Source organism: Ursus arctos, unplaced genomic scaffold, assembly GCF_023065955.2.
Source record: "Ursus arctos isolate Adak ecotype North America unplaced genomic scaffold, UrsArc2.0 scaffold_9, whole genome shotgun sequence".
NCBI lineage: Eukaryota > Metazoa > Chordata > Mammalia > Carnivora > Ursidae > Ursus > Ursus arctos.
The window spans coordinates 11458222-11485161 of record NW_026623111.1 but is presented as its reverse complement, the minus strand read 5'-3'; the positions used below and the strand labels follow the sequence as shown (position 1 = coordinate 11485161).

The following is a 26940-nucleotide window of genomic DNA, read 5'->3' as shown; positions in this document are numbered from 1 at the left end:
TCCCACTCCCCCTACTTGTGTTCCCTCTCTCGCTGCCTCTCTCTCTGTCAAATAAATAAATAAAATCTTAAAAAAAATGAAAATAAATAAAAATTCAAAAACAGCCAAAAGCAATGAAAGTAAGAATAAAACAATATAAAGTGCAAGTGTGCGCAGTATAAATAAAAAAAGAAAGAAAAGCGGTGAAAACAGGCTCAATAGAGTTTTCTGAGTAGAAAGCATCTTCCCACAGTGCAGTGTTCGGGGTCTTTCTGGACAAGATATGGCGGCCTTTGAAAAATGACAGCAAAGCCCCATGCAGGCCTGAGACACAGAGGAGCCCAGCCGTCTGCTGCTGTGGCCATGGCCGTGGCCGTGGCCGTGACAGCGCTGCATAGCAAGGCCTTTGGCCTGGCTCCCTCTCAGGCCGCATCTGGCTCTAGCGTTTAGTCCTGAACAACGGCCTCATAGAGAGCAAAACACCTCCAATCCGGAAGCAGCTACACTGGTTCTCGGGAAGGAGGGAATCAGGAAACACGGACGACCCCAAACTCTGAAGTCGGTTTTTCTAGAAAACTCAGTTGATCTGAAGAACGCTATTTTACGGAGCCTCGATTGTCATTAGGGGTGGAGATGGCATCAGGGCAGGACCTTCTTCCACACTGATATGCCAAGGCCCCTCGCAGGACCAGGGGCTCCTCTGCCGGACACGTCCCCGGGCAACCCCAAAAGGCGGGGATCCTCACCCGAAGAGCCTGAGTCTCCACACCACCTGAGGCCGTCGGCCATGTAACCCAGCAGCGTGTCCTCCAGCGTGAACATAGCCTGCCGGACCCGCGTGTAGTCATGCGCCAGCTGGCTGGATTTGCTCCAGAGGAGGGTCTAGGAAAGAAAAACACTACCTGTCATCGAGACCAAGTCAGTAAGTCACAAAACAAAACAAAAAACAAATCCACATCTTTTTTAAATGAAAGAAAAACAAAATACCAGAGTAAATCATCCGGAGTAATGGTGAGTATTATGAGTGCACCACTGTTTTCTGCGTGTGCGCCTGACGGACGGGTCGAGGGTGTGTGCGCGCCAGTGTGTGTGTGTGTGTGTGTGTCTTCTAGGTCATAATATAAAATGCTTTATTATTTTTGGTGGCAGTAAAAAAAAATCTGAAAGCCACTGATCGAAATCTCACAACACACACAGAACCAGAACACATCTGGGGCAGGCATTAGGAAATTCCTAACGTTGTCTGCAAAACCATTCTGTGTACGTGCTATGTTCTGGGAAAAGTGCTCTTTGATTCTTCACAGGCTCCATAACCTCTGCTTCTTTCCTCAACTCTCTCCTATCCCCACAAAGAGAAAAGAAAGAATGAAAAAAAAATGCAGTGAATTTTTTCAGGGTCCCTTGTAAAGAAAGGTACAGAAGGTCAAATTTCAGAAGGATCTTGAGCCCATGGGTCTATTCCTTCTTGCAAGAGGCGGAGGAAGGTGTGGCTGGAAGCGTGGGCCCCGGAGGCCCAGGGCCCCAGGCCTGCGAAGCCCGTGTCAGTCCTTGCGGCTGTCTGACCTCGGGCAGCCAAAGCCTCACTACCCCATCGTAAAATGGTACAGGTAATAACTGCAAGGAGCTCAGGGATGTGAGGAGATGCAGTGAGACAACTGCAAATAGAGTGCTTAGTCCCGTGTCTGTGGCCTCGACATTTGTCACTGGGGGTCATTTACCAAGCAGCCCCTCTGTGAAGGAGCTGTCGTACCCCCAGCTCTCCACCGCTGGGATGAGCGGCTGTAACATGCGGCTGGCTTGGGGGGCGTCAACAGAGATGACCGGGGATACACTGCACTTTCACCTTAAATGCAGACTTTAGGAAAGATGTACCCATTACACACCTTTTCTGGGACAATCAGTGTATAAAACCCAGGTCTCTTTGGCTCCTAATCTTGTTCTGTGAACATTTCAGCTGGTCACTTTCAAGGCCATCAGACTTGAGCCGTCACTGGCCCCTCACCTCACCAAGCCTGGGTTTTCTCACTGGTACAATGGGGGTGCTGATTCTTGACCTGTTTATTTTACAGGGTGACTGAGTTATGATTAACATCGTCACCAGCGGAGGTCCGGGGACAGTTTGGCAATGATGGAAGTCTGGGTCGTTTCTGTTTGGGTGCGGTTGGGTTGGGTCTCAGGTAGGCTCACTTCCCCTGATTTTTGGCCACGTCTCCTTCCTCTTTCCCTGTTGCCATTTCTCTCTCTTAACATCCTTCCCCCAACGTCCTAAATCCTGATGAGATCCTGGTCCCCCCAAAAGTCACACAAACTCCATCTCAGCCAACCACACATACATTCAAACATCCAGATTGTCCTCTTCCCTCATTCTGGGCAAAACGTGGTCCCGTGACCTCTTCCTTTGGCTTTGATGCTCTGTTTTATCAAATCAATAGTCTGCGCCCCTGTTACCTTGTTGCAAGGGACAGCTTGATCGGTTAGCTCCATCAGCGGCTCGTAGTCCTGCTCCGTGCTGCTGCAAGGGTCCTTCGAAAGAAACGCACCTGTGAATGCCTTCCCTATCTTTTGGCAGTCTTTATGTCTGCGAGATAAAACATGGAAAACAAAATAAAGCAGGAAAGGTTAGATTTCGAACATATTTTTGGAGCATAATTACCCAGAAAAATGTCGCTTGGGAAGCACTGACTGTGGGCCAAGCAGTTTCAGGCACACCGTCCCCCATCCAGGGATGTGCGATGAGCAATGCCCTCCCTACCCTGCAAGGCCCCTTCCCCTCCCGGAGCTCACTCTGGTTAGACAGATAGTATGCAAACAAGCAAATCAGTTAACAAAATAAGTACGAATTTTTCTAAGTATTCACAAAATCAATGGGGAGGGGCGGCATTGCTTACTGAAGCAATGACCAGCTGGGGAGGCTGGTCGGGAGAGGTGTCTCTGAGAGGTCATTTAAGCTGAGACTGAATGATGAGAAGGAGAGCATTCCAGACAAAGGGTACTGCAGGTGCAAAGGCCCTGAGGCACACAGCATAGATGAAGCAGAGGGAAAACAAATGGGAGATGGGTTAAGAAATCAGGTCAGAAAAAATAATCAGGCGGTAGATCACTTAGGCCCTTTGAACCAAAGAAATGACTTCAAATTTTACTCTAATTATAGTGGGAAGACATTGGATGGTTTTAAGCGTAAGTGGTCTCATCTAGGGGCACCTGGGTGGCTTAGTAGGTTAAGAGTCTGCCTTCAACTCAGGTCATGATCCCAGGAGTCCTGGGATTGAGCCCTGCATCAGGCTCCCTGCTCAGTGGGGAGTCTGCTTCTCCCTCTCCCTCTGCCCCTCCCCCCCACTCGTGCTCCCTCTCTCTCAAATAAATAAATAAAATCTTTAAAAAGAAGTGTTCTCATCTGATTTTGTTGTTTGTTTGTTTTTTTGGGTTTGTTTTTTTTTTTTGAGCCATCACTGAAAAATTCTAAGCTGGCCCAAAGAAGGAGAAAAGTCTCTGAAACCGAATTCCAAGTCCATGTCCCCTCTAGACCACCCATGGCAGGAAGAAGGCTGGCAGGGAAGTAGGGATGGAGGGACGAGGGGACCGAGGGGTGCTGGAGAAGACAGCAATTGGAATTCTCCTTGCGTTTCTGGTAACAGGTGCACAGAAACCCGTCATTTCCTCAGGACAAAGAAGTGGGAGTGCTCCCCTGGGAGCACTCAGTTATCATCACTGGCGTAAACTCCAGCCTTTGCAATGGGGATCCTAGGTATGCTACTGTGTCAGGCAACTTGAGCCAGGGGAAATAAAGACCCCTAGTTTTCCCTTCCCTTCTGAGCTTCTTTCCCATGCCCTCCAGAAGGTCTTCTGCCTTCCCAGCTCAGACTGGCTTCCCCCTGATAAGCCAAGATATCAGAGAATATGAGTGTGGCAATGGTCTTTTGACATAGAAGTAGCCCTGACCACCTTTCTTTTTGGAACAGGAAACGTTGGAAAGTCCCTTTGTTTAGGGCAAGGAGGAAAGCCCTTGAGTTAGGCTGCCTGCCTGAACTCTCTGGTTCTGCCAGTTATCTTCTGTGTCCTTGGGAAAGTCACTCGGCCACTCTCTGCCTGTTTCCTCATCTGTAGAGTATCTACCTAACACAGATGTTCTGGGCTTAAATAAAGCACATGGTAAATCCTTCCAGAACAGTGCTCAGCACAGAATAAGAGCTCACTCCACATCAACAATGTATTTCCTATCTTTCTTATCCTGCCCCTTGCTCAGACCTTCCTGGCTGCAGCCAACAGAAGCAGATGTGGCCCGTAACTCCTGGGCTAACTTAGGAATGGGGCTCATCCTCCCAGGGCCTGGAAGGGCACACAGAGTCAGTATGTCCATGCCTGGGGTGGTGAGAACACCCAACTATGAGGAATCAGATCTAGGGTGCAAACACAAGCCAGAGGGTAAAACCACAGCCTATATCCCCTTGTCCACAGGCAATATGATTGTCTCCTTACTCTTAGCTTTGCACAGGCATCCACCCTCACCTTAGTAAGAATCAGCCTATAAAATTATACAATGGCTTTGATGTAAAACAACCACAGGACAGAATTCCACATCAGTCATCTAGCAGCCGGATGGGCTGAGGTAATAGTAATAGTAATAATGATAATAAAGCAGTAACAACAAAAGGTAGCACTTACTGGAGGCTTAATATATATTTCACATATGTATCTCAGTTAACCTCATAACACTTCTATTAGCAAATCTATCAGGATTTGATTTAATAAGATCTAAAATTGCAGGCACTTAAGAGAAAACTATTTCTTGCCCAGATCTCAATCTCAAGGCCAGTATCTGGGATTTCTATGACACTCCACATGTCAGAGACCCATCTGCTCAGTCCAATATGGCTGCTTCAGTTCCAGCCGTCAAGACTACATTCCAGCCAGCACAAAAGACCAGGGAAAAGAAAGAGGAAGAAAAATGAGGAAGAGGACGGGAAAGCAGCAAGCATCAATGGGCATGTGGGCTGCATCCTAAGGACAGGTACTTAGAAGACATTCTATCTGCTCTCCTTTCATTTGCTAAAATGTTGTCACAAGCCACACCTAGCTACAAGGGGAGGTGAGAAACGCGATCTTTAACGTTGATGGCGCTGCACGTTTAGTATCACTGTTTCAATTCCAGAGAGGAAAGGGCCTCTGTCCCAGGGAGAAACCACCATTGTCCCATTTTATGGATGAGGACATTTGATGGCTATGAACTTAAAGCCAAGCATCCGAGGTCACAGGGAAGCAGGATGGGTCCCCAGTCTGCGTGAGCCTGAAGGTCAGACTCCCACCACACCGCTACAGTGAAGTGCTCCAGCCTCAGCTTCCCCATCTGTGAAAGGGAACACTTCACTCATGAAGGCTCGTGAGGATTCCATGAGCTAACACACGGGGACATGCGCCTGGCTTCTGGCAGGGGGCGTCGAGGGGGGGGGTTTCTCGTGCCGAGGTCCCTCCGTTCCCCTGCACAGGGCATTTCACACGCATCACAGCTTGCCTTCCAAAGCTGTGCCAGGACTCCATTTTGCACCTGGCTTTCTCCATACGTTATATGTTTAAAGGAAAAAAGGTTATTGCGTTATGTACTTCAACGTCAATCAAAGTTTATGGGGCGCCTGATGGTGTTTATGGGGGTCGTGCTTTAATTCCATTAATTTAATGCAGTGGCCACCTCAAACGCGGGCTGTTCCAGATTCCAACTCCCTTGTAAAATTCTTTTTTTTCTTTTCTTTATTTTATTTATTTATTTGACACAGAGAGACAGTGAGAGAGGGAACACAAGCGGGGGGAGTGTGAGAGGGAGAAGCAGGCTCCCCCCCCAGCAGGGAGCCTGATGCGGGGCTCGATCCCACGCCCCGGGATCATGACCCGAGTGGAAGGCAGACGCTTAAGGGCTGAGCCACCCAGGTGCCCCCCTCGTAAAATTCTTCTACCTCTGGCCCTAGCAGCATCTGCGGGACTTGAGGCAGACAAAGGCTGAAGGGGGAGAGATGTGTCCCTGAGATGAAGAGCAAGAGAATTTTCCAGTACAAAAACTCCGGCAGGAAGAGAAAGGAACTCGCGCTGAGTCCCCACCATATACCAGATGTTTTCAGTATTCTCATGTAATCAACAAAGATTCGATGGGGTCTAATACAGAACTCACAAACCTCCACAATTATTTTTGTTTTTTAGGTATATAGACCCAGTTCAGGAAACGTTACGTGCTGGGCTCAAGAATCCCTGGGTTAAAAATTTCACAGAGCTCCTTGCTTAGAAGAGGCAGAGTGACAGAACATTAGAGTTGAAACAGACCTTGGGAGAGTTTAGGGCTCCGCTGCCTTCCCTTTCTCTGTCTGAGAGACCACAGCCTCCAAGTGCCTCCAAGTTAGAGAAAAATGGGGAGGGGCAGAGAGAAGTCTGGGGGGCAGGCTTTAGGAAGCTACCTTTGACCCTTAAATTCAAAAGTAAACATTTCACCCTGAATGTGAAAATCAGCATGTTTATTGGCATAAATATAGAGAAATAAAAAGGCATTAGGATGGCATCATCCAGAGATGTCTGCAGAACTCATTTATACACGTCATCACAGAAAGGAGCCTCAAATTCACCAGTGTGGCTTCTTTGCAAAAGTCCCCAGTCTTCGCCTTTGTCCCCGGGGTAGAGCATAGTTTCGGCAGATCAGACAGCAGCCAAGGAAAGCTGTTCTGAATCAGTGACTGGTGTAGAGAAACAGAAGGGCTTGGGAATTCCTGTGACCAGCGGAGACAGGTGTAGACCTCCGACTAAAGAAGCAACAGGAAGGAATACAAGCCATTTCTGGAAGTTCAAAAAATTGTTTTCATTAAAAATGGCTCCTCTGTCCCAAAATGGTGATCCTTCCAGGCACACCTGCTGCTTGTGATAGAGACTGGGAGGTGGCGATTGTAAGCTCTGGGGCTGTTCCCGAGAGCTGTCTGTGCTCAAACCAGACTGGCTGTTGGAAGTCATCTGGTCCTGTGGCTCTCAGCTCTGGCCACCCTTGACCACTGTTCCAGTGACCAGAGCTTCCAGAGTTTTGGAAAAGATACAGTGCCTGACTCCAGGCCAACCAAGTCAGAATGGGAAAAGTGGAAAAAGCTGAACCAAGAATTTTTCAAAAGCTTCCTATTCCCCGCTCCTCCCAGCCCCTGGAAACTGCCCTCCCACTTTCCATCCCAGTGAAGTGGAAACTGTGTAAGTCGAATCATACAGTTTGTGTTTCCCTCGCTGGCTGATTTCTCTCAGCACACTTGTCCTCACAGCTCATCCGTGTTGTAGCAGGTATCAGAATCCCTGCCCCTTTAAGACTAAATAACATTCCGTGGCACGTTTACCCCTCATTCTGTGTATCCATTCATCCACCGTGGACACGTGGGCTGCTCTCCCACCTACTCTTTCCTTCCACAAATTCTCACCTAGGTCCTACCAAGAGCCTCCCGACAGGCACGGAGCCGTCCTCAGGGCACTCGTATTATAGTTGAAGGCACAGAAGGAACAGAACTAATTACAATCAGAGCACTGGTGACTTGCCCAAGGCACTAAAACTTGAAAACACAATAAACAGTAGAACGCTCTCTAATGTACTAATTTTTAGTACAGAAGGTAGAAACAGAATTAAAAACAAAAACCAAGCACTCCTTGATTACATATTAGTCAGTATCCTCATTTTGAAAATGACTTTTCTTTGTGTTCTGACATGAAACATGTGTGTTTATCACCGCTGCGGGTCTCCTCTTTGCCTGCATTCCGGCTCGGCTTCCTTTGATGGGTTCCAGAGAGATCAGAGATGTGCAGGCCACAGGAGGGGACGGTTTCAAAAGGTGTCTGCTCAGTGGAATTTAAAGCAGCCTTTGAACAGTGTATTTATACCGAGATGGAATCACTTGGGGGGCGTTTATTTTACATTAAGTGATGAAAGTAGACCTCACCAGGCAGGAAACAGAAAAAGACGCACACCAAACTAGTAACTAGGTTTGTCTCTCGGAAGAAAAATAAAGGCGACTTTCCACTTTCTTCCCATATTTGTCTGTATTGTTGGCTTACAGTAAAAAGGGATTCATGTATTATCCAAGCCATCTAAAAACGGGAAGGGGGTTAGAACCCTCTTACACTGTTGGCGGAAATGCAAACGGGTGCAGCCACTCTGGAAAACAGTATGGAGATTCCTCAAGAAGTTAAAAATAGAGCTACCCTATGACCCAGCAATTGCACTGCTAGGTGTTTATCCAAAGGATACAAACATAGCGACTCGAAGGGGCACGTGCACCCCAATGTTTAGAGCAGCAATGTCCACAATAGCCAAAATATGGCAAGAGCCCGGACGTCCGTCGATGGATGAATGTCTAAAGAAGATGTGGTCTCTATACACATACACAATGGAATATTACTCAGCCATCAGAAAGGATGAAATCTTGCCATTTGCAACAGTGTGGATGGACCTAGAGGGTGTCATGCTAAGCGAAATAAACAGTCGGAGAAAGACAATTACCATATGATTTCACTCGTGTCGAATTTAGGAAACAAAACAGATGAACACGGGAAGGGAAGAAAAAATAAAATAAGATAAAAACAGAAAAAAAGGCAAACCATAAGAGACCTTAACTTTAGGGAACAGATTGAGGGTTGCTGGAGGGGAGGTGCATGGGGGGATAAGGGTAACTGGGTGGTGGGCAGTGAGGATGGCACATGATGTAATGGGCACTGGGTGTTACATGCACTGATCAATCACTAAACTCTACCCTGAGCCTAATAATACACTATATGTTAACTAACTTGACTTTAAATAAATAATAAACAATAAATAAATAAAATAAAAAGGAGGGAGGGGGAGTCAATTTTTTTTTATCCAGAGCTACAGTACAATCACAACTAATTTTTAGAATCTGAGGGGGAAAAAAAACCTCACAATAATCAAACCATGTTTTAAAAATAGTTCTATTGGGGCGCCTGGATGGCACAGCGGTTGGGCGTCTGCCTTCGGCTCAGGGCGTGATCCCGGCGTTATGGGATCGAGCCCCACATCAGGCTCCTCCGCTGTGGGCCTGCTTCTTCCTCTCCCATTCCCCCTGCTTGTGTTCCCTCTCTCGCTGGCTGTCTCTATCTCTGTCGAATAAATAAATAAAATCTTTAAAAAAAATAAAAATAAAAATAAAAAATAAAATAAAATAAATAAAAATAGTTCTATCGGGTTGCAAGGAGTATAAGGGTTCTTTTGCCATCTTCCCTTCCTTATACTTCGAATTTTCCTATAATAAACATATATTACAATGGAGGTCATAATAAAACTTTCGTTTTCTTTTCGGAGTCACTTGAGCAATGAGACCAAACATTTGGTCTAATTGGTCTAATTGGGAAGTCTTAGGACCTGGGTTGAAAGAAAACATATAGCTTTAGGAATTCCCACAGAGATGGACGTGGACCACCACTCGGTCACCACCCGTCATTTTTGTACCCTCCTTCTTTTCTCCCCGCTACGCTGTTTTTTCTCATCTCTCCTCCAGTTAAAGACTGAGGGGCACCTGGGTCGCTCAGTCAGTTAAGTGTCCGGCTCTTGGTTTTGACTCAGGTCATGATTTCAGGGTCATGAGATCGAGCCGGAGTTGGGCTCCCTGCTCAGCAGGGAGTCTGCTGGAGATGCTCTCTCCCTCTGCCCCTCCCCCCCAACTCTTTCTCTCTCTCTCTCTTTCGGATATATCAATCTTCTAAAAAATAATTAAAAAAGACAAAAGCACATAACCAGGCAAGACCCAGTGCCCCAGCCCCACTTCTCGAGGCCCAGTGAGGTGATACATGAGGAGGGGTAGGGATTAGGGCCACAGACTTTTTCCAATGGAGGTTTCTCTCCACTTTTAAGAATTCCTTGCATCCTTAAGCAAGACTGGGTTGTCAAATCACTCTTAATCACAGTTCATACCAAGAGTGAATGTTTATGAATAATATCAAGGAGGCAAGTAACTGGGAGGCTCAAACAGAGCAAGGGGAGGAGGGCACTTCCTGCCTCGCCCCTAGGCCCTGCCTGCCTTCCTGCATGGGACACATGCTTTCTCACCCCAAATCATGGATCATGCCACTGAGTGACCTTTTGGGTTCTGCAGGGTCCGTCACAGAACTGGAAGGACTGAAGTGACAAACACCTCCGTCTTACTCCCCAGAGAGCTCCACAGCTTACAGGATTTTCCAGGGACTCGTGCCTCACAGATTAGGAACTTACTTTCTCTAAGTAATCCTTTAACTAAGGACATCCTGTTAAGGGCATTCGGGAGATAGTTCTCTCCATTCTAGCAAGAATGTTTAGTCTATCTACCTGGAGTTCCAGTCAATACACACACACAAAGACCAAATGTCCTTGTATCGTCTGAAACGTCAGTGACTGCTCCTTCTTTACCAGGGACAGCTTCAGCTTTGCTTCATTCTTCCAGCTGACAGGTAAAATGAACATACCCTCTGGAAGAATGACCCCCATTCCCTGCGCTTCAGGGCAGCATTCAGGCAAAGCCAGCCTCCTCGATGCTTGCTGCGAAACTCATGAAACAAGCTCCAGTCCTATAAATCCTTCCTAACATCCTCGCACTGAATGCTCCCCTGCCCCCGTGGGTCCCGCAGGGAGCGCTCACTCTTGCAAAGAGCCATGAAACCCATCTCGTTCAACTGCTGTGTGTTCCTGGTGGTCTTGGGCTGAGGGACATTGGCAGTAACCTGCAGTCTTGAGGGGGATATTAAAGAATCAAAAGCCCTGGGAAAACCAGCATGCCTTAAGCAGTGTTTATGCTTAAGATTTGCTAGTAAGAAAGTCTGCACGTTACTGGGTGTTATACACAACTAATGAATCATCGAGCCTTACATCGAAAACCGGGGATGTACTGTATGGTGACTAACATAATATAATAAAAAATCATTATAAAAAAAAAAAAAAGGAAAAAAAAAAAAAGTCTGCACGTTGAGCTGGCGTCTTAGCCATGACAGTATTTCTCTGCTTGCCTCCTTAATTGGTGACCTGGAGGCTCAGTGCAGTCTAGGCTGGGCACAAACGTCAGGATTCAAGGTCAACGGCACGTCCTTCCCCGTCCTACCACTCTGCTCCTTCCAGTAGACCAGATGGTTCCTCAGTTGCCCTATCCCCCATGAGTCAATCCCACTTACTCACGTCTCACCCTTTCTCCTTACCTCTCACCTACCCCGGCAGTGGCCTCCAGGAGCCCAGAGGCAGGAGGGAGCACTAGAAGGAGGAAGGGAAAGGGCATGACCACCACAGGGGGCTCCCCACGTGCTGGACACCATGTCTAGTCCTTATCTCATACTTATCCTATTTACATCTCCCACTAGCCCCAGGAGGAGTGTCCTATCATTATCTGTGCTTTAGAGCTACCGAAACTGTCATTGTATCTGTTTAAAAGCTACTTAAATTCTGGGGCGCCTGGGTGGCACAGCGGTTAAGCGTCTGCCTTCGGCTCAGGGCGTGATCCCGGCGTTCTGGGATCAAGCCCCACATCAGGCTCCTCCGCTATGAGCCTGCTTCTTCCTCTCCCACTCCCCCTGCTTGTGTTCCCTCTCTTGCTGGCTGTCTCTATCTCTGTCAAATAAATAAATAAAATCTTTAAAAAATAAAATAAAATAAAAAATAAAAGCTACTTAAATTCTGTCATTATCCCTCTTTTAGAACTACTGAAGCTCAGAGTTTAGTAAGGACTAAAACCAAAGGATTAGGGAGGGGCAGAGCCCCTGACATTCCAAACGAGGCTCGGCCTCTGGAACAATGCTGCCTCCCACAGGAAACGAAGTTGTTTCTAACAGAAGTGAGGACCTAAGACCCCAGAGGGTTGTCCTTCCCCCAGATCCCATGAGAAGCTGAAGACCAGAACAAGGCATATGTTTCCCAGGTGATGGGACAGAACGAGTGGGGTCCAGGGGATGGGCATAGAGTTAAAGTCCTATGCCAAGGTGAAAACCAGGTAGATTTGGTGGTTATATCCATATGTTCTCAGCCTACTTCACGCTATGTAACTCTGTGCTGCCACCTCTCAGGATGTGTTGTCACCCTTCCCATGAATAAGTTTTTTTGTTTTTTTGTTTTTTTTTTTTTAAAGATTTTATTTATTTATTCGACAGAGATAGAGACAGCCAGCGAGAGAGGGAACACAAGCAGGGGGAGTGGGAGAGGAAGAAGCAGGCTCATAGCGAGGAGCCTGATGTGGGGCTCGATCCCAGAACGCCAGGATCACGCCCTGAGCCGAAGGCAGACGCTTAACCGCTGTGCCACCCAGGCGCCCCCCCATGAATAAGTTTTATTTCCAAGTGTCCCCCCCCCACCTCTGTAAAGCAACATCACCTTCCTAATGTGTTGCTCCCCCAGGGAAAGCTCTCACACCCTAAATTCTCATCCCTAAAAGCACTTAGACCCTGCTGGGTAATTACATACTCATTCTATGACTTTTCGTGCTGTCAGGTCCTGCAGGGCATTGTGTCTGGGCCCAAGGAAAACAGTGGGTTAAGTCAGGGGTTCCTTCTCAAATTTAAGGCTGGAGGAGCCTATATTGAAGGTGAAGACTGCCACCTTGTGGGCAAAGAGAGCAACTGGCAAGATTCTTTAAGGAAGTCAGGATTTTCCAAGTAGGGTCTTAAAGGCTTAAGACTCTTGGGGCACCTGGCTGGCTCAGTGGGTAGAGCACAGGTCTCGTGATCTCAGAGTCGGGATCAAGAATATCAAAAAGTCATTAATCCCATTAATTTGGCCCTAATGCTGACGTATTCAAGAAACGGCAAAGAAGCCAGTGCGGCTGGTGGCTGGAGCAGAGAAAGCCAGGGGGATAGCAGATGGAGGTGAAGGCAGACTGGGGGAGCTTCCCAAGCCCTAGTCGGGAATTTAGCTTCTACACATGGAGAACTGAGGAGCCGTAGAGGATCCGGAGCTCAAGAAGCACCTGATATTACTTAGGTTTCAAAGGATTTCTCTGACCGCCTCACTGAGTTTAGTCTAAAGGAAGGAAAGAGCAGAAGCAGGTAGACCAGTAATCTGGGCAAGTGCCGTGGCGATCCGCACCGGGCTGGTAGCAATGAAGATGGTGAGAAGTGATAGCTTCTGATTTGCCTTGCCTATCCTAATGGATGAGATGTGTGGTGTTAGAGAAATAAGGAGCTGATCGTAATTCCAAGGTTTGTAGCCTGAGCCCCTGGAAGGATGGAGTTGCCCAGGCCTGGGATGGGACAAGGCTTGGGTGGAGGTGGCACTGATCAGCTCTGCTCTGAACACTCCAGATTTGAAATTTCTATAAGACACCCAGTGAAGCTGTGGAATAATCAGGGGGGGTGTATGAGTCTGAAGTTCAGGAGAAATAAAGCCAAGAACCGATCTGAGATCAGCTCCAAAAGACAAAGAACAGAAGACAACCAAGGATTTAGCCTTGAGGCAATCCAACAGAAGACGCTGGGAGGAAAAAACCAACAAAGACTGGAATGTGGGACAAAAAGCAGGAGGATGGGTTATTCTGGAAGCTGGGGGGGGGGGGGGGGCTGGGCTCAGTTTCCACGCTTGGAGTTTAATGCTCTACAGCTGCTGTCTGGAAATTCTTCATAATTTTATCTTTGCTTTGTGTCCTGTGAGAGGCCAATGGGACACTGGAGCCTGCACTGGGGGCTTGAAGCCTTGGCTCACACCTCCCTGGGGTGGGTTCTCAGGCTGCCACACCACACTCCGCCCCCAGCAGGCACGTGAGTGCAGGTGATGAGATCGGGTGCACCTGTCCACGTGCCAAGTCGTGGAGGTGGCCCCAGGCACTTGTGAGGGTCAGCTTTGTCCCTGCAAGAATCCCGGTGCCCAAAGGGACTCAACAGTAAATACAAGTAAAAACCAGCCAGCTGGTGACAAGACCTCAGAGGAAAGTAAATGCTTTCTCCTGCTTTTTGAACAAAGAGTCCCACATTTTCATCTTGCACTGGGCCCCACAGATTACCCAGCCTGCTCTGACTGACTGTAGGATAAGCCAAATTATTTAACCTCTCTCAGGCTTCATTTCCTCCACCACAGGATGTGTCCAGAGACTTTTCTGACAGGATTCTGATGAAAGAGCCAACTATATAAAGTTCTGAGTTCATTGCAGACAACCCATAAGCATTGATTTCCAACCTGTCTCTCTTCAGTATTTCTAAATGGACTTTTGGCAACCGTTTTCCAAGGGCTTTCTCTCCAAAGAGGAAAGGGGGAAGCAGGAAAGTCATGAGTGCTCATTGTGCAAGAGAACAAAGGTTTTTTCTGGGCGGAACACCACCACTTCCCCCAGCTGTTAATGATACCAGAACAAGAAGCATTGGCAGGACATCAGCACTGAGCACTCGACCTTTCTAGGAACTTCTGAAGCGAAATTCAGAAGTAGCATCTCTCCTTTTCCCTCTCCTCTTATCTCTGCCTTCCCCCACTCAGCCATATGAGGTGCTCCCAGGGATCTCAAGTAGCCTCTCCTTCTAGAAGAGTCTACCTCAGAGCCACATTCTCCCAGGCGTCCTGGTAGCACCTCAAGCTTAGCAGTTCCCAAACACCATTGACTTACATGTGAGCTCCACCCTTCCTTCCAAAGATAACTCAGCTCCGTGGCCCAACTTCCCCATTTGTAATCACAGCTGCACCCAGGTTCCACGCTTGGGAAACCAGTTTCACTTACCCTATTTCATCCTCCATATTCAGTCAGTTGCATCAAAGACTCTGGCCACTGGTCTACCTTGGAGCCCAGCATGAAAGATGGGGTTAAAGCCTGATAATCATAGTACTAAGCATTGAGGACACACAGGTGAATGTGAGGCCATCAATCTGACTGCTCTAATGAGGTTCAGGGTCTCATTGGGAATACAGATGTTGAGTAAATGGTCATTCCACCACCCACAGGGAAAACAGCTAGAATTCTGTCCTGTCCAAATACGGTCACGCTCACACTCTCTCACACACTGAGAAGGTTCAGGTTGTGGGTGGGCCAGCGGGGTCCTGCCAAGGTCCCACACCCTTTAAAGAGTTTTGATCTTGAAGACTGGCCAGTCTTCCCCTAGGAGTAGCATCTTACCTGTCTCCCAGATTCATTCAACAGGTTAACACACACTGTTCAGAACACCCTTTGCTGAAATTCTGTGGTCAAAGGGAAGGCCTCACATGCTGCTTCTCTCATGGAGTCCTTCCTGACTCTGCTCCATCAGGGGGGGTGGCGCTCGTTTCTGAATCTGCAGCATGGTGCAGGAACCTTGCTCACAGCGATTCCCATCTTTTCTTGTTAGGTACCTGAGTACATCTTACACCCCCCTACGGAATCTGGCAAAGGGCTTAGAGAACGGAAACCACCCACCCTCAGTGGGGGCCCCTCTTGCCCATGAACTCAGCCATGTGCTGTTACAGATGACACTGCCCTGCCCCGCTGTCTCCGGGCCAGTTCTCCCAGATCTCCCCGCAGGACCCTGGACAGCAGGACTGGAGTTTTCTTCCTCTCTGAAGCGCCCCGCCCCCGCTCCCACCCCCCAGCAGCCGGAGCAGCGGGCGCACGAAGTCTCTTCACTATGTGTTTGTAGGAATTTGCTGTTGTACATTTTGAACTCATGGATTTTACTGTGTAGAAGTGACTGAAATGCTAAAGTCATTGGCCTGAGGAAGTAAAAATGAAGAACTGGCCCCTAGGAATCTTGCTAGAAATTTTGAAGAGGAAGGAGAAGCAAAAGGAAAATGAGAAATGAAGAAAAAGGAATCAGAAACAGCCATCGGTCGTGCCCCAGGGCAGATGACCCAGCTGCCTGTGGTCAGCAGCACAAGGAGAACGACAGATGAGGAATGTTCTCTATTAACTCTCACTGTGGATGTTTATGTTTCCACCAGCATGACGCGGACATGTGGACTTCACTGAGCTCAACTCAGCAAGCATCTGCTAAGGGACCATGTGCTGGACGACAGAGGGTGCAGGGGTGAATAAAACAGTCTCTCTCTTTGGGAAAACCAGGGGCAGGGATGGAGAGACTGGTCAGAGGAGTGCCCACTCCTGTCCCTAAACAGCCAGCAGCTATCATGCATGGCCAAAATGGAAGGCTGGTTTTCCCCAACGCTAGAAGCTTCCTGGAACTGTTTAACATACTTCCGGTGAATCTCTGGAGCCCCATCTTACCCTGGATGCGGTGGCTCTCCATTTCCTCCTGCAGCTCTGCTCTGCCTTCCCACATTCCCTTGCTCCCGAATATTGCCCGGACAGGTGACCCTCTCCCACAGTATCAACAGCACTAACCATCTGCTGACACTCTGGTGAGTCTTGGCCACATGTCCCTCAGGTCTCCCAAGCCCAGGGCCATCTTACGACACAGTGCAGCTCCTGGATGTGATCTCGACCCAGCAGACAGCAGAACCAGGTGTCATCTGTTTGGGAGAGCTCCTGGCTGAACTTCAGAATGTGCCAGCTTGATACGCAGGGACAAGTTTCAGTGCTCGCCTACCTACACTCAAAGACTGGCAAAAGTAACTTCTATGGGGGTAAGAGATTTTGGAAAAGGAAAACAAAGGAAAAGGAATATATAAAGAACATAAAGTCCTAAGATCTACAAAGAAATACTGAGAAGCTATTTACATAAGAGAAAAATCAGCACCCTATAAGCCCAAGATAGTGATTGATGGATTTGGGAGTAACGGTATGGAAAAGTTTGTTGGAGAGGTGTATGTATTAAAGCTTTGTTTGTTTTTATTGCTTGTAACGTACTGGCTTCTATACCATTCATTTAATTCAACTATCTATTTTTGTTTATTATATTTGCAGGCACTATTTTAGGTCCTCGATATATATCACTCCACAAAAAGTCCCTAGACTCAATGAGCTTATATTCCAGGAGGCATGTATCAGATTTTTATCATTATTAAATCTAGCTAATAAAAGGTAATAATGTATAAAGAGCAATAGATGTAACAGAAAAACAAAACAGACAAGAAGAAAATAAACATATATAAGCTAAGGTAAAGATACACGAAGGGTTAAGACTGTCCATAAAATTTGTGTTACTCTTCTCATCACAGGGTAGAGCTTGTTTTCTCTCTTGAAGCTGGACAGGCCTGTTGACTGTTTTACCCGTAGAATGTGGGGGAAGGGACACTGTGCTAGTTACGGGTCTAAAACCTTAAGAAAGCCCTCCAGCATCAGAGAAAGACAATTATCATGTGATCTCACTCATATGTGGAATTTAAGAAACAAAACAGAGGATCATAGGGGTAGAGAGGAAAAGATAAAACAAGACAAAATCAGAGAGGGAGACAAACCATGAGACTCTTAATCACAGGAAACACACTGAGGGTTGCTGGAGGGGAGGGAGGTGGGGGGATGGGGTCACTGGATGCTGGACATTAAGGAGGGCATGGAATGTAATGAGCACTGGGTGTGATATAAGACTGATGAATCACTGACCTCTACCTTTGATACTAATAATACATTATATGTTAATTAATTGACTTTTTTTTAAAGATTTTATTTATTTATTTGACAGAGATAGCCAGCGAGAGAGGGAACACAAGCAGGGGGAGTGGGAGAGGAAGAAGCAGGCTCCTAGCGGAGAAGCCCGATGTGGGGCTCGATCCCAGAACGCTGGGATCACGCCCTGAGCCGAAGGCAGACGCCAAACGACCATGCCACAGGTGCCCCTAATTAATTGACTTTAATTAAAAAAAAAAAAAAAAAGGCAGCCTGCCAGACTCCACTTTAAAGAGTTTAGGAACTCTGAAGAAATCGAGGAGAGGCCCTCCGAGGGCACAGAGAAAAAAAGCAGCCCAGGCACCGTGGCCCCATCATGTCAGTACAATGTCTGGGGGGTTCCAGTCAAGTCAAACCCCCAGATGACTCCAGCCCCAGCTGGCATCAGTGAAGCAGACCATACAACTGAACTTAGACAGGACACCGAATAGTAAAAGGGATTAACTGGCTGTTGTTTTCCATCACTGCGGGTTAGGGTCGTCTATCAGCACTAGGGAACCCACACAGAAAGTGGTACTGGGAAGTGAGGTGCTTTGTCGCCGGAACCTCAAACATGTGTATGAGGGTTCATTCTCCGTGTCAACGTGCCCAGACCACGGTACCCAGATATGTGGTCACAAGCGCATGTGCACGGCGTATTTAAACAGATGGACTCTGAGTAAGACAGATCACCCTCCACAATATGGACGGGCCATTCGTCAGCTGAACGCCTTTAAGCAAAGACTGCCCTCTCCCAGGGAAGAGACTTCTGCCTGCAAATAACTTTCAGACAGAAGCTACAATATCCACTCTCCCCTACGTCTCTAGCCTGTCTGCCCAGCTTCAGATTCTGAACCAAGCATGTGAGCCAATGTCTTAAAAGAAACATCTCCTCTTCCCCCATGTCTGCCCCTCCCCACCCCTGTCTCCCCCTGGAGAGCCCTGACTACCCAGTGTGGCATCAGCAGTGGGAGTGAGTGGCAGGCTGAGGTGAGAAACACCTCAAGGAGACTGTTCGTGAAGGCCGGACAGGCATGGAGGACGTTGTTACTGGAGCCTAGGGAAAAGGCGACCCAGGATATGTGGTGGGGGTAACACTGTCCCCTGCAGTAATAGAATTACCAGAAGAATTTGGGAATTTGACTAAGGAGATCTCCAGGCAGAATGTCGGAAGCGCAGCTCGTATCTTTTAGCCGTGTACGATAAGGTACGGATTCACTTTTTAGGCAGAACCATGAGCACGCATTTCCAGGTCAGGATTGGCTGGGTTGGAAAATAAAACTGCTTTTCGTTCCTAGTCTTTCCCGGTAGTCAAAGTAAGAAATGGTCTCAAGGCAATGATCATATCCAGGGTGCTGCCTGTAAAAGGTGCTCAGAGGGTCAAGACCTCAGGCCTATGACTCCGAGGCTCTGAGACGGGACAGAAAAATTGAGATACTCAGCCCTTCCAGCGTCCCAGGTGATGCCAGCCTTTCAGCTGACCTCTCCACAGTGCCGTTCTTGTGTGTGACGTCCCATCCAGTGTGGATACTCCAGCTTAGTTGAGCCTCAATGACCCCAGCCCGTATCACAAGGAGCAGAAGAACCACCCAGCTAAGCTCAATCAATCCACAGAATCAAGTAAAGTAACAAAATGGTTTTATGTTTTAAACCACTAGGGTTTAGGGTGCTTTATGATGTAGTAACAGATACGCAAAATGCCAATCGTAGATCATTGGAAACTGAAGACTAACAAGGAAAGAATAAGGAAAGAAATCTACAATAAACTCATTGATGGCCTAAAATCAGGGATGGAAGAATCATCATCAGTGGTTAATGATTCCATTACCCCCGCAGTGCCACATTTCACTACCTCTTCACTTATATTTAGTTTTGCATCATTACAATTACTATATGCGTAGTTATTTGTACTGGTTTTGTTTGGCCTGGTATCACATAACATGTCAAATTCGTGCATGTCAATATGCAGCTGTAATGAAGACTTACAGAGGTAAGAAGAACTGGAAATACCAGGTCAAAGTGGAATTACAGGGTTGAGTAATTGACATAACTGAATGCTTTGGCCCCATGCAAAAGGCCAAAGCCGGAGACAGTGACCCAGCAAGGGATGGATGTGAGAAGAGGATCACAGGAATGATTTCAGAGTTCGTCAGGGAAAATATTTTTCTTTTTTTCAAGATATTTGTTTGTTTGTTTGTTTGTTTGTTTGTTTGAGAGGGCATGTGGATGGAGGAGGAGGTGCGGGGGGGGGCAGGTGCAGAGAGGGGGGCAGACGGAGAGAGAACAACTCAAGCAGACGCCCTGCTGAGCGTGGAGCCCGACTCAGGAGGCTCATCCCAGGACCCTGAGATCGTGACCTGAGAGGAAACCAAGAGTGGGAGGCTTAACCAACTGAGCCACCCAGGTGCCCTGGGGAAAAGATCTCTGATGCTAGGAGGGTGTGACTAGAAGAGAGCCAGCCAGCATGCCAGACTTGCAGCAACATAGAAAGAAAGAGATTATTGATCAAAGAGTCATAACCTTGAAGTTAAAGTCTTGGGGGGGGGGGACAACAGAAATGACAAGGGTTCCAAGGACAATGAGCAGACAGAAAGAAAATGCCATATATAGGATCTACAATATATAAAGAATCCCCCTAAAAAGAAAGAAAGAAGCAACTCAGGGGCACCTGGGTGGCTCAGATGGTTAAGCATCTGCCTTCGGCTCAGGTCATGATCTCAGGATCCTGGGACTAAGCCCTGCATCCGGTTCCCTGCTCAGCGGGGAGCCTGCTTCTCCCTTTCCCTCTACTGCTCCCCCTGCTCACCGTGCTTCTGCTCTCTCGCTCTGTCAAATAAATAAATAAAATCTTGGAGAAAAAAAAAAGGAAAGAAAGAAAAGAAATAAGCAACTCAGTGGAAATTAGCAAGGATCTGAACAGAAAATTCACAGATAAAAATATAAATGACCAGTAAATAGATATAACATGCTAAGACCCTCTGATAATCAGAAAACAATTAGGTGCTATTTTTCTCATAAGTAAAAAAAAAAAAAAGTTGGTACTGCTGAGCAATGGAAACCATGTCCTGTGATAGATGGTAATGGGAGCCTAAAACGGTACTGTTATTTCGGAGGGAATTTAGAAATTCTTATCAAAATTTAAAATATGTGTGATCCTCCTTTTGATCCAGCAATTCCACCGCCAGAAAACCATCCTACAAAAACACTCCTGTAAGCGCACAAAAATATATGTACAAAGACGTTGAAGCATGTGACTCCCAACCAGGACGCAAGTTCCCTAAGAGTAGGAAGTTCGTCCGTCATCCACTCCTGTGCCGTCAATAGTAGATCGTGGAAGGCGGCAGATGCTCAGTGAGTACCGCGGGACGAATGACCAGGACTGAAAATGGGCAACTCATTTTCTGTCCAAATAGCTACCTCTACCCTGTGGAATACCATGAGCGTTAAAAAGAATGTGGTAAATCTACCTGTACTAACAATGAAAGATCTCCAAGGCCATGTGTTTAATTTAAAAAACAAGGGCAGGGGCGCCTGGGTGGCACAGCGGTTAAGCGTCTGCCTTCGGCTCAGGGTGTGATCCCAGCGTTGTGGGATCGAGCCCCACATCAGGCTCCTCCGCTATGAGCCTGCTTCTTCCTCTCCCACTCCCCCTGCTTGTGTTCCCTCTCTCGCTGGCTGTCTCTATCTCTGTCAAATAAATAAATAAAATCTTTAAAAAATAAATAAATAAAATAAAAATAAAAAATAAAAAACAAGGGCGGTAAAAAAAAATTAGGAACAACATAAATTCCATCATTGGAGGACTGATTTACTGGATTGGGATTTAAATAAATTGAATACTAGGTATCCATTTTGATGTTGGCCTTGATCTGTATTTATTATTGTTGAACGATGTCCGTGATACTGCGATTCAGAAAACAATAGCACTGTGAGCACTCAGTTACACATCAGGATTGTTCCTCAGAATTTCCATATGTGGTGGGTACCATCATCCGATTTTACAGCTGAGAGTACCGCAGCACAGCGAAAGGAAGTCATTTTCCCAAAATTACACTGTGACAGAGCCAAGATTTAAACCCAACCAGTGCGACTCCAGACTTTGTGCTCCTAAACCACCCAAGGATAAACCCACCGCATGTCCTGGTGTAAAGTCTCTTCACTCCGTGTAATTATTAACAGCATCCCCTTTCTTTTCAAAAAGTCCCACAAATGGTGAATACATTTTATGGTCACTCTACCTACAGCACGTATACAAGCAGCATAGGCATAGTGTAGCGGCTGAGTTCAGTTTCTGGAACCAAAATGTGGGCAATTAACTCAAACTCTCTCCTTCAGTTTGTTCATATGTAAATGGCGATGGCAGTCGTAGTGCCTCATATAGTTGTGGAAGGACTCAATGATTTGATATTTCTTAAGTGCCTGGCATGTAGGACCATATTAATTACTAACCTATTTCTATAGTGTGTGTGTGTGTGTGTGTGTGTGTGTGTGCTTAATACTGAGCAAGTGCCCTAACAAGCATTAGAAAGCCATGTGGTTTCTGTAATGCACCTTGCTTGCTATTCGGTGGTGATGATCTAACCAATAGTGTGAATTTACCAAAGACGATGGGGCAACAACAAAAATTTTAAAACGGTTACACTCAGATGAAAGTTAGAAGACCGCTTTTATCATTACCGTGTCAGACTGGACAGCGCTTGATCTTAGTGCCTTTAAGTGTGACCCGAAGGAACGCCTCAACTGGTTTCTCAAACTACGTAATGACTTGGAAACACAGCACTTAAGGGACCCTGGCCATCCCCGGCCTTGCAAACTGTGGAACTGAAACCTCCGGGATCTGCAGCAGAGTCGATGGGCTGAACGCGCGGGGAGGCGGGCGGGGTGGGGGGTTGCGAAGCGGATTTTACCGCTCAGCTCCCCGAGTTGGCGGAATGAATTGTGCTGTCTCAAACTCAGAGCAGAAACCCTGGCTCCCGGTGCTCGCCTTGGGCAGCCTGGGGGACCGCTTTTTACATCCGGCTGGTTCCAGTTTATGTACAACTTCAAAAAGGAGTTCTCTGGGTGAAATCAAACCCTCGGAATGGAAGTCAAGAAAGCGAGCGTTTCCCTTTCGGGGAGATAGGAACTAGCCGGCAGAAAGCACGAGGAACCGTCCAGAAAGGTTCCAGAGACCGATGTGGGGTTGTTTTCACGGTCTGTACAGATTCATCAAACGGATGCACCTCACAGTGTAAGTTTTATCTCAATTTTAAAAGTTGTTAGGATTTGGTTTTGTTATTGAGTTCTCTGGTCCCCTCCATCTCCGGGCGCGCAAGAAGTGCTGTTTTATATTCATGGAAAAAAAAAAAAGTCCCTTTAGTGGTCTGGCCCCTCTGATGCTCCCCCACACCCTGCAGGCTCCGCAAGCCACCTAACCAGGGGTCACTCTAATTGCCTAGGCACTTCTGGGCCAGAGACAGCGAACAGAAATCCCGTTCAAAGTAGAAAACGCCAGCGATCCTCCCTGCTCCACCCCACACACCCCTCCCCGTTACCGTCGCTCCAGCAGCGCGACAGCTAGCAGCCCTGCGCGGCTACGTGCACCTCGCGCAGAAGCCGGGCATCTCCGCCGGGCGCCGAGCGCCGCAGTGGCGCGGAATCGCAAGGCCAGTGCTCGCTACGCAGCACTGGCCAGCCGGCTCCCTGCTGACCCCCAATAGAAGATGCTTTGTTTCGCGCGCGGTGCCCAGCTGTGCCCAGCCGTGCCCAGCCGCGCGCCACGGACGCCCACTCACCCCAGCTCAGGTCGCACGATCTGTGTGTAGGTGTAGCACCGTCCCAGGAGGATCTCGTAAAAATGGGCCGTGGTGCCCTCCCCCTTCCACTCCTTGTGCGGACGGGGCCACATCAGGATCCCGACGGGCACCGCGATGACCACCGCGATCAGGAGACCAAAAAAGACGCAGAGACAGATCTTGGTTTTCCTGGAAATGTCGCAGCAGGGTTCCTCCTCGGACACGGAAGAGAATCTGTGGCTGGCCATTGGGGTCCACTGAGGGTCGGCGGGGCGAAGTTGGAGGAGAGACCCGCCAGAGGCCGGGCAGGAAGAGAGGAGAGAGCTAGCCCGATTCTGAAACTGCACCTCCCCCTTATCTTACGCTTGTCTTTTCTCTGTTTCCTTTCCCACCCCCCACCCTCTCCTCCAAAGTTTCGTGGCCAGGGCGGACCAATAAGAACTTAAAAGAACTTGAAAGACCTCTACCACTGCAGCCACTCACTTCCAGACTCCTGAAGCGGAAGCGTTTCTAAGGAAAAGCTGCCGGCCTTAAGCTTTCTCTGCAGGTGTCAGAAAAACAGACAGTATTTCTTTATACTTCTCCGCGGGCTGCCTTTATCAGCCTTGCCCTTTACACTCTATCCACACCTGATCCTGGAAAGTGTCGAGTCTAGCGGCCCGCCTCGGCACCTGCCTGCGGGCAATGTCTGAACCTGGGAGAGGGTGCGCTAACTGTACTTCTTAGCCTGGACAAATGCCTGCTCAACCCCCTTCAGAAGCTCCACTCAAGCTTCACCCCTCACCCCTTAACTCAGGTGACATCAGTAGTTAAGCCTGGGTTCAAACCCAGCTCCGCTACCCACTGCTGGAGTGACATGAGGCAGGTTACTTGACCTCTCTGTGCTTCAGATATAAAGCAGGGATAATAACAGTACCTACTTCATGGGGTACGATGAGGATTAAGAGAGATCATATTTACAATGTGTTTAGCACAACGCCTGGCACATAATAAGTACTCAATATATATTAGCTATTACTACCTGCTCTGTGAGGCCACGGCGAATTCTAGAATCCATGGGCTGTGCTTGGAGAGGTGTCTGCTTTGCAGCAAGTGCTCTAACTGGTGGTTCAATAAATAATCCAGTGGCTGGTCTCAGACATCCCCTGCCTGTCCTCTCTCAAGGGTCCTTAGCACTGGGACCATCTGTGACATTCAGCAGAGACCTAAGGAAAGTGAAAAATCAAGCCACAGGACTTCCTGGGGCAAAAGTTTTCCAAATGGAGAGAATAGCAGAAATCATGGCTGAGGCAAAAAACAAAACAAAACAAAACCTCTCTGAGGAGAGAGAGAGAGAGAGAGAGAGAGAAAGAAAGAGAGAGAGAGAGGGAGGGAGGGAGGGAGGGAGAGAGAGAGAGAAAGAAAGAGAGAGAGAGAGAAAGAAAGAAAGAGAAAGAAAGAAAGAAAGAGAAAGAAAGAAAGAAAGAAAGAAAGAAAGAAAGAAAGAAAGACAGACAAACCGGCCCTTGGCCTGTTCCAGAAGCAGCAGGGAGGCCATTGGGCTGGAATGCATGGTTAAGGCAGGCAGAACAGGAAAGAAGTTCAGAGGGTAGCAGAGGGCCAGATCACTAATAGCCCTACAGAACAGGATAAGGACTTTTTGGACAGGGAATTATGTTTTTAACCCATTCAAGGTCACTGGGTGACTTGATCAGGCATGACATTTTAAAGGCTCAATCTGGCTTCTGCATTGAGAATAAATTGTAGGAAAGTAAGGATGGAAAGGCGGAGACCAGTTATGCTGACTTTGACCAGGGAAGACATAACAAAAGTGACAAAGAAAACAAGCAGTCCGGTTTGGGTGTATTTTGAAAGTAGAAGCAACGGGATTTGCTGATGAGTTGGATGCAGGGTTTGCCAGAAAGAGAAGTCGAAGAGGACTCAAGAATTTTGGTCTGAGTAACTGACCAAAGGAAGGAAGGACAGCATTGCCATGTATAGTGACGGGAAAACTGGGGGTGAAGGAGATTTGGTTTGGGGGAAAAGGCACCAAACAAAAATTTGGTTTTGGAGGTAAGTTTAAGATGCCTATTAGACCCCAGGAGAAGACATCAAGCAGCTACTTGGTTATAAAGATCTGGAATTCAAGGGGGTCAGTGCTGGAAACATAAATATGGGGGCTTTATCACGCAGGGTGTTTTTAAAGCCAAGTGGATCACTAAGATCGCACAGAGAATGTGTGCAGAAACAGCAGTTTCAGAGACTCAAACGGGGTGTGCCCGTAGCAGAGGTCAGAGCGATGAGAAGAGCTCCAGCAAAGGGAGCTGACAAGAGTGAAGCCTGAGACAAGAGGCTGGGACCAGTGCTCTTGACAAGGAATGTGGCGTCGATTCATGAGAGTGTGTGTGAAGAGAATGTAGTCTCAGTGAGCAAGATGACTTGTTTTGGAGATTCTCTGTCAAAAGAGTAGAGAAATGAAGATATAGCAAGAGGACACCATGCAGTCTCACCTCTCTGAGGAGAGACCTATAGCGTTATGTCTGCAGGATGACTGGATAGCCCAAGAGACAGGCAACAGCCGATAATACAGAAAAGGGGGAAATTGCTGGAAAAAGCTTAAAATTTGTGAAAAGCTCATGTGTAGGTGAGAGGAACCCGGGGCACAGGGGCATGGGTGTGCAAGTGCTACTGCCTCACGGAAGGAAGGTGGAGACCATGAATTTGGGGTTAGGTTAGTGGGTGGACAGTGACATGTGGACATCCTCTTTGGACTGCTCCTTGGTGAAATGAGGTCATCCATTTACAGAGAGTGAATGAGGGCTGGGAGAACGGCCTAGGAGAAAGGGCAAAAGTAGGCAGAGTGGGATTTGAGGAGGTTGGGGTTTGCTGGATTCGCCAGGGCCAACATAACAAAGCCACACAGTCTTTTGTGGTTCAACCAACAGGAATTTATTGTCTCTCTGTTCTGGAAGCTGACATCAAGATATCCACAGGGCTGATTTCCTCTGAGGCCTTTCTCCTAGGCTTGTGGATGGCTGCCTTTGCCGGGAATGGCCAGCAATCTCTGTACCGAGGGACAAAAGATTACGCCAAACTTTGCCGTGAAGAGAGGAGAAGGGCAAGGGGGTCAACGCTCAGAGGGGAAGACCTTTTGCTCTTCTTGCTCCCACTTTTATCGGTCCTTCAAGATAATCACAAATCCTTTATCACTGTTCCTCAAGCACGTGATGTGTGAAGAGGGGTCTTACTGAAACTGGGAGGATCTGTTTACCCGGAAGATACGATATGCTCATTTGGGCATAGTCTAGGAGTTCTGCTAAACATAGCCTAAGGGACAATGCCTACATGTCTTAGACCACCGGGCAACTGTTTGGGCTGGGAAAGCTTCGGGAAGGCAACTCCCCGTGGCATTCCAAAGGCACAGTGGTCACGTAGGCGTCGGCCTTCCAAAGGCCTACGCCCTTCTCCGAAACCTTCCCTGCCCTCAGCGGCCTCTGTGTTACATTGTAGCGAGCCGGGTATTATGGCTGATTTCATGCTCTAGGTTAACCCCAACATGACTTCTCGCTGTGTCCTCACATGGTCTTCCCTTTGTGTGTCCCCATATCTCCATTCCAATTTCTTTTTTTTTATGCTTTTTATTTTTTTTAGTGGGTTGGGGGGAGAAGGGCAGAGGAAGAGGGAGAGAGAGAATCTTAAGCAGGCTCCACACCCGTCGCAGAGCCCAACACAGGTCTCAGTCTCGATCTCAC

General features: G+C 47.7%; 1 protein-coding gene across 1 annotated transcript in view; it reads right to left on the bottom strand.

Annotated features, from left to right (window-relative positions):
- The window catches only part of CD38 (CD38 molecule), a 41220-nt gene extending 17607 nt beyond the window's left edge, over positions 1-23613 (bottom strand). The window contains exons 1-3 of the mRNA XM_026514462.4: positions 23210-23613; positions 2428-2557; positions 726-861 (exon numbers count right to left, since the gene is read on the bottom strand). Coding sequence (XP_026370247.3) covers positions 726-861; positions 2428-2557; positions 23210-23457 — 514 coding nt within the window. The 5' untranslated portion in view covers positions 23458-23613. The remainder of the gene's footprint in view (positions 1-725; positions 862-2427; positions 2558-23209) is intronic.
- Between the last annotated feature and the right edge of the window lie 3327 nt (positions 23614-26940).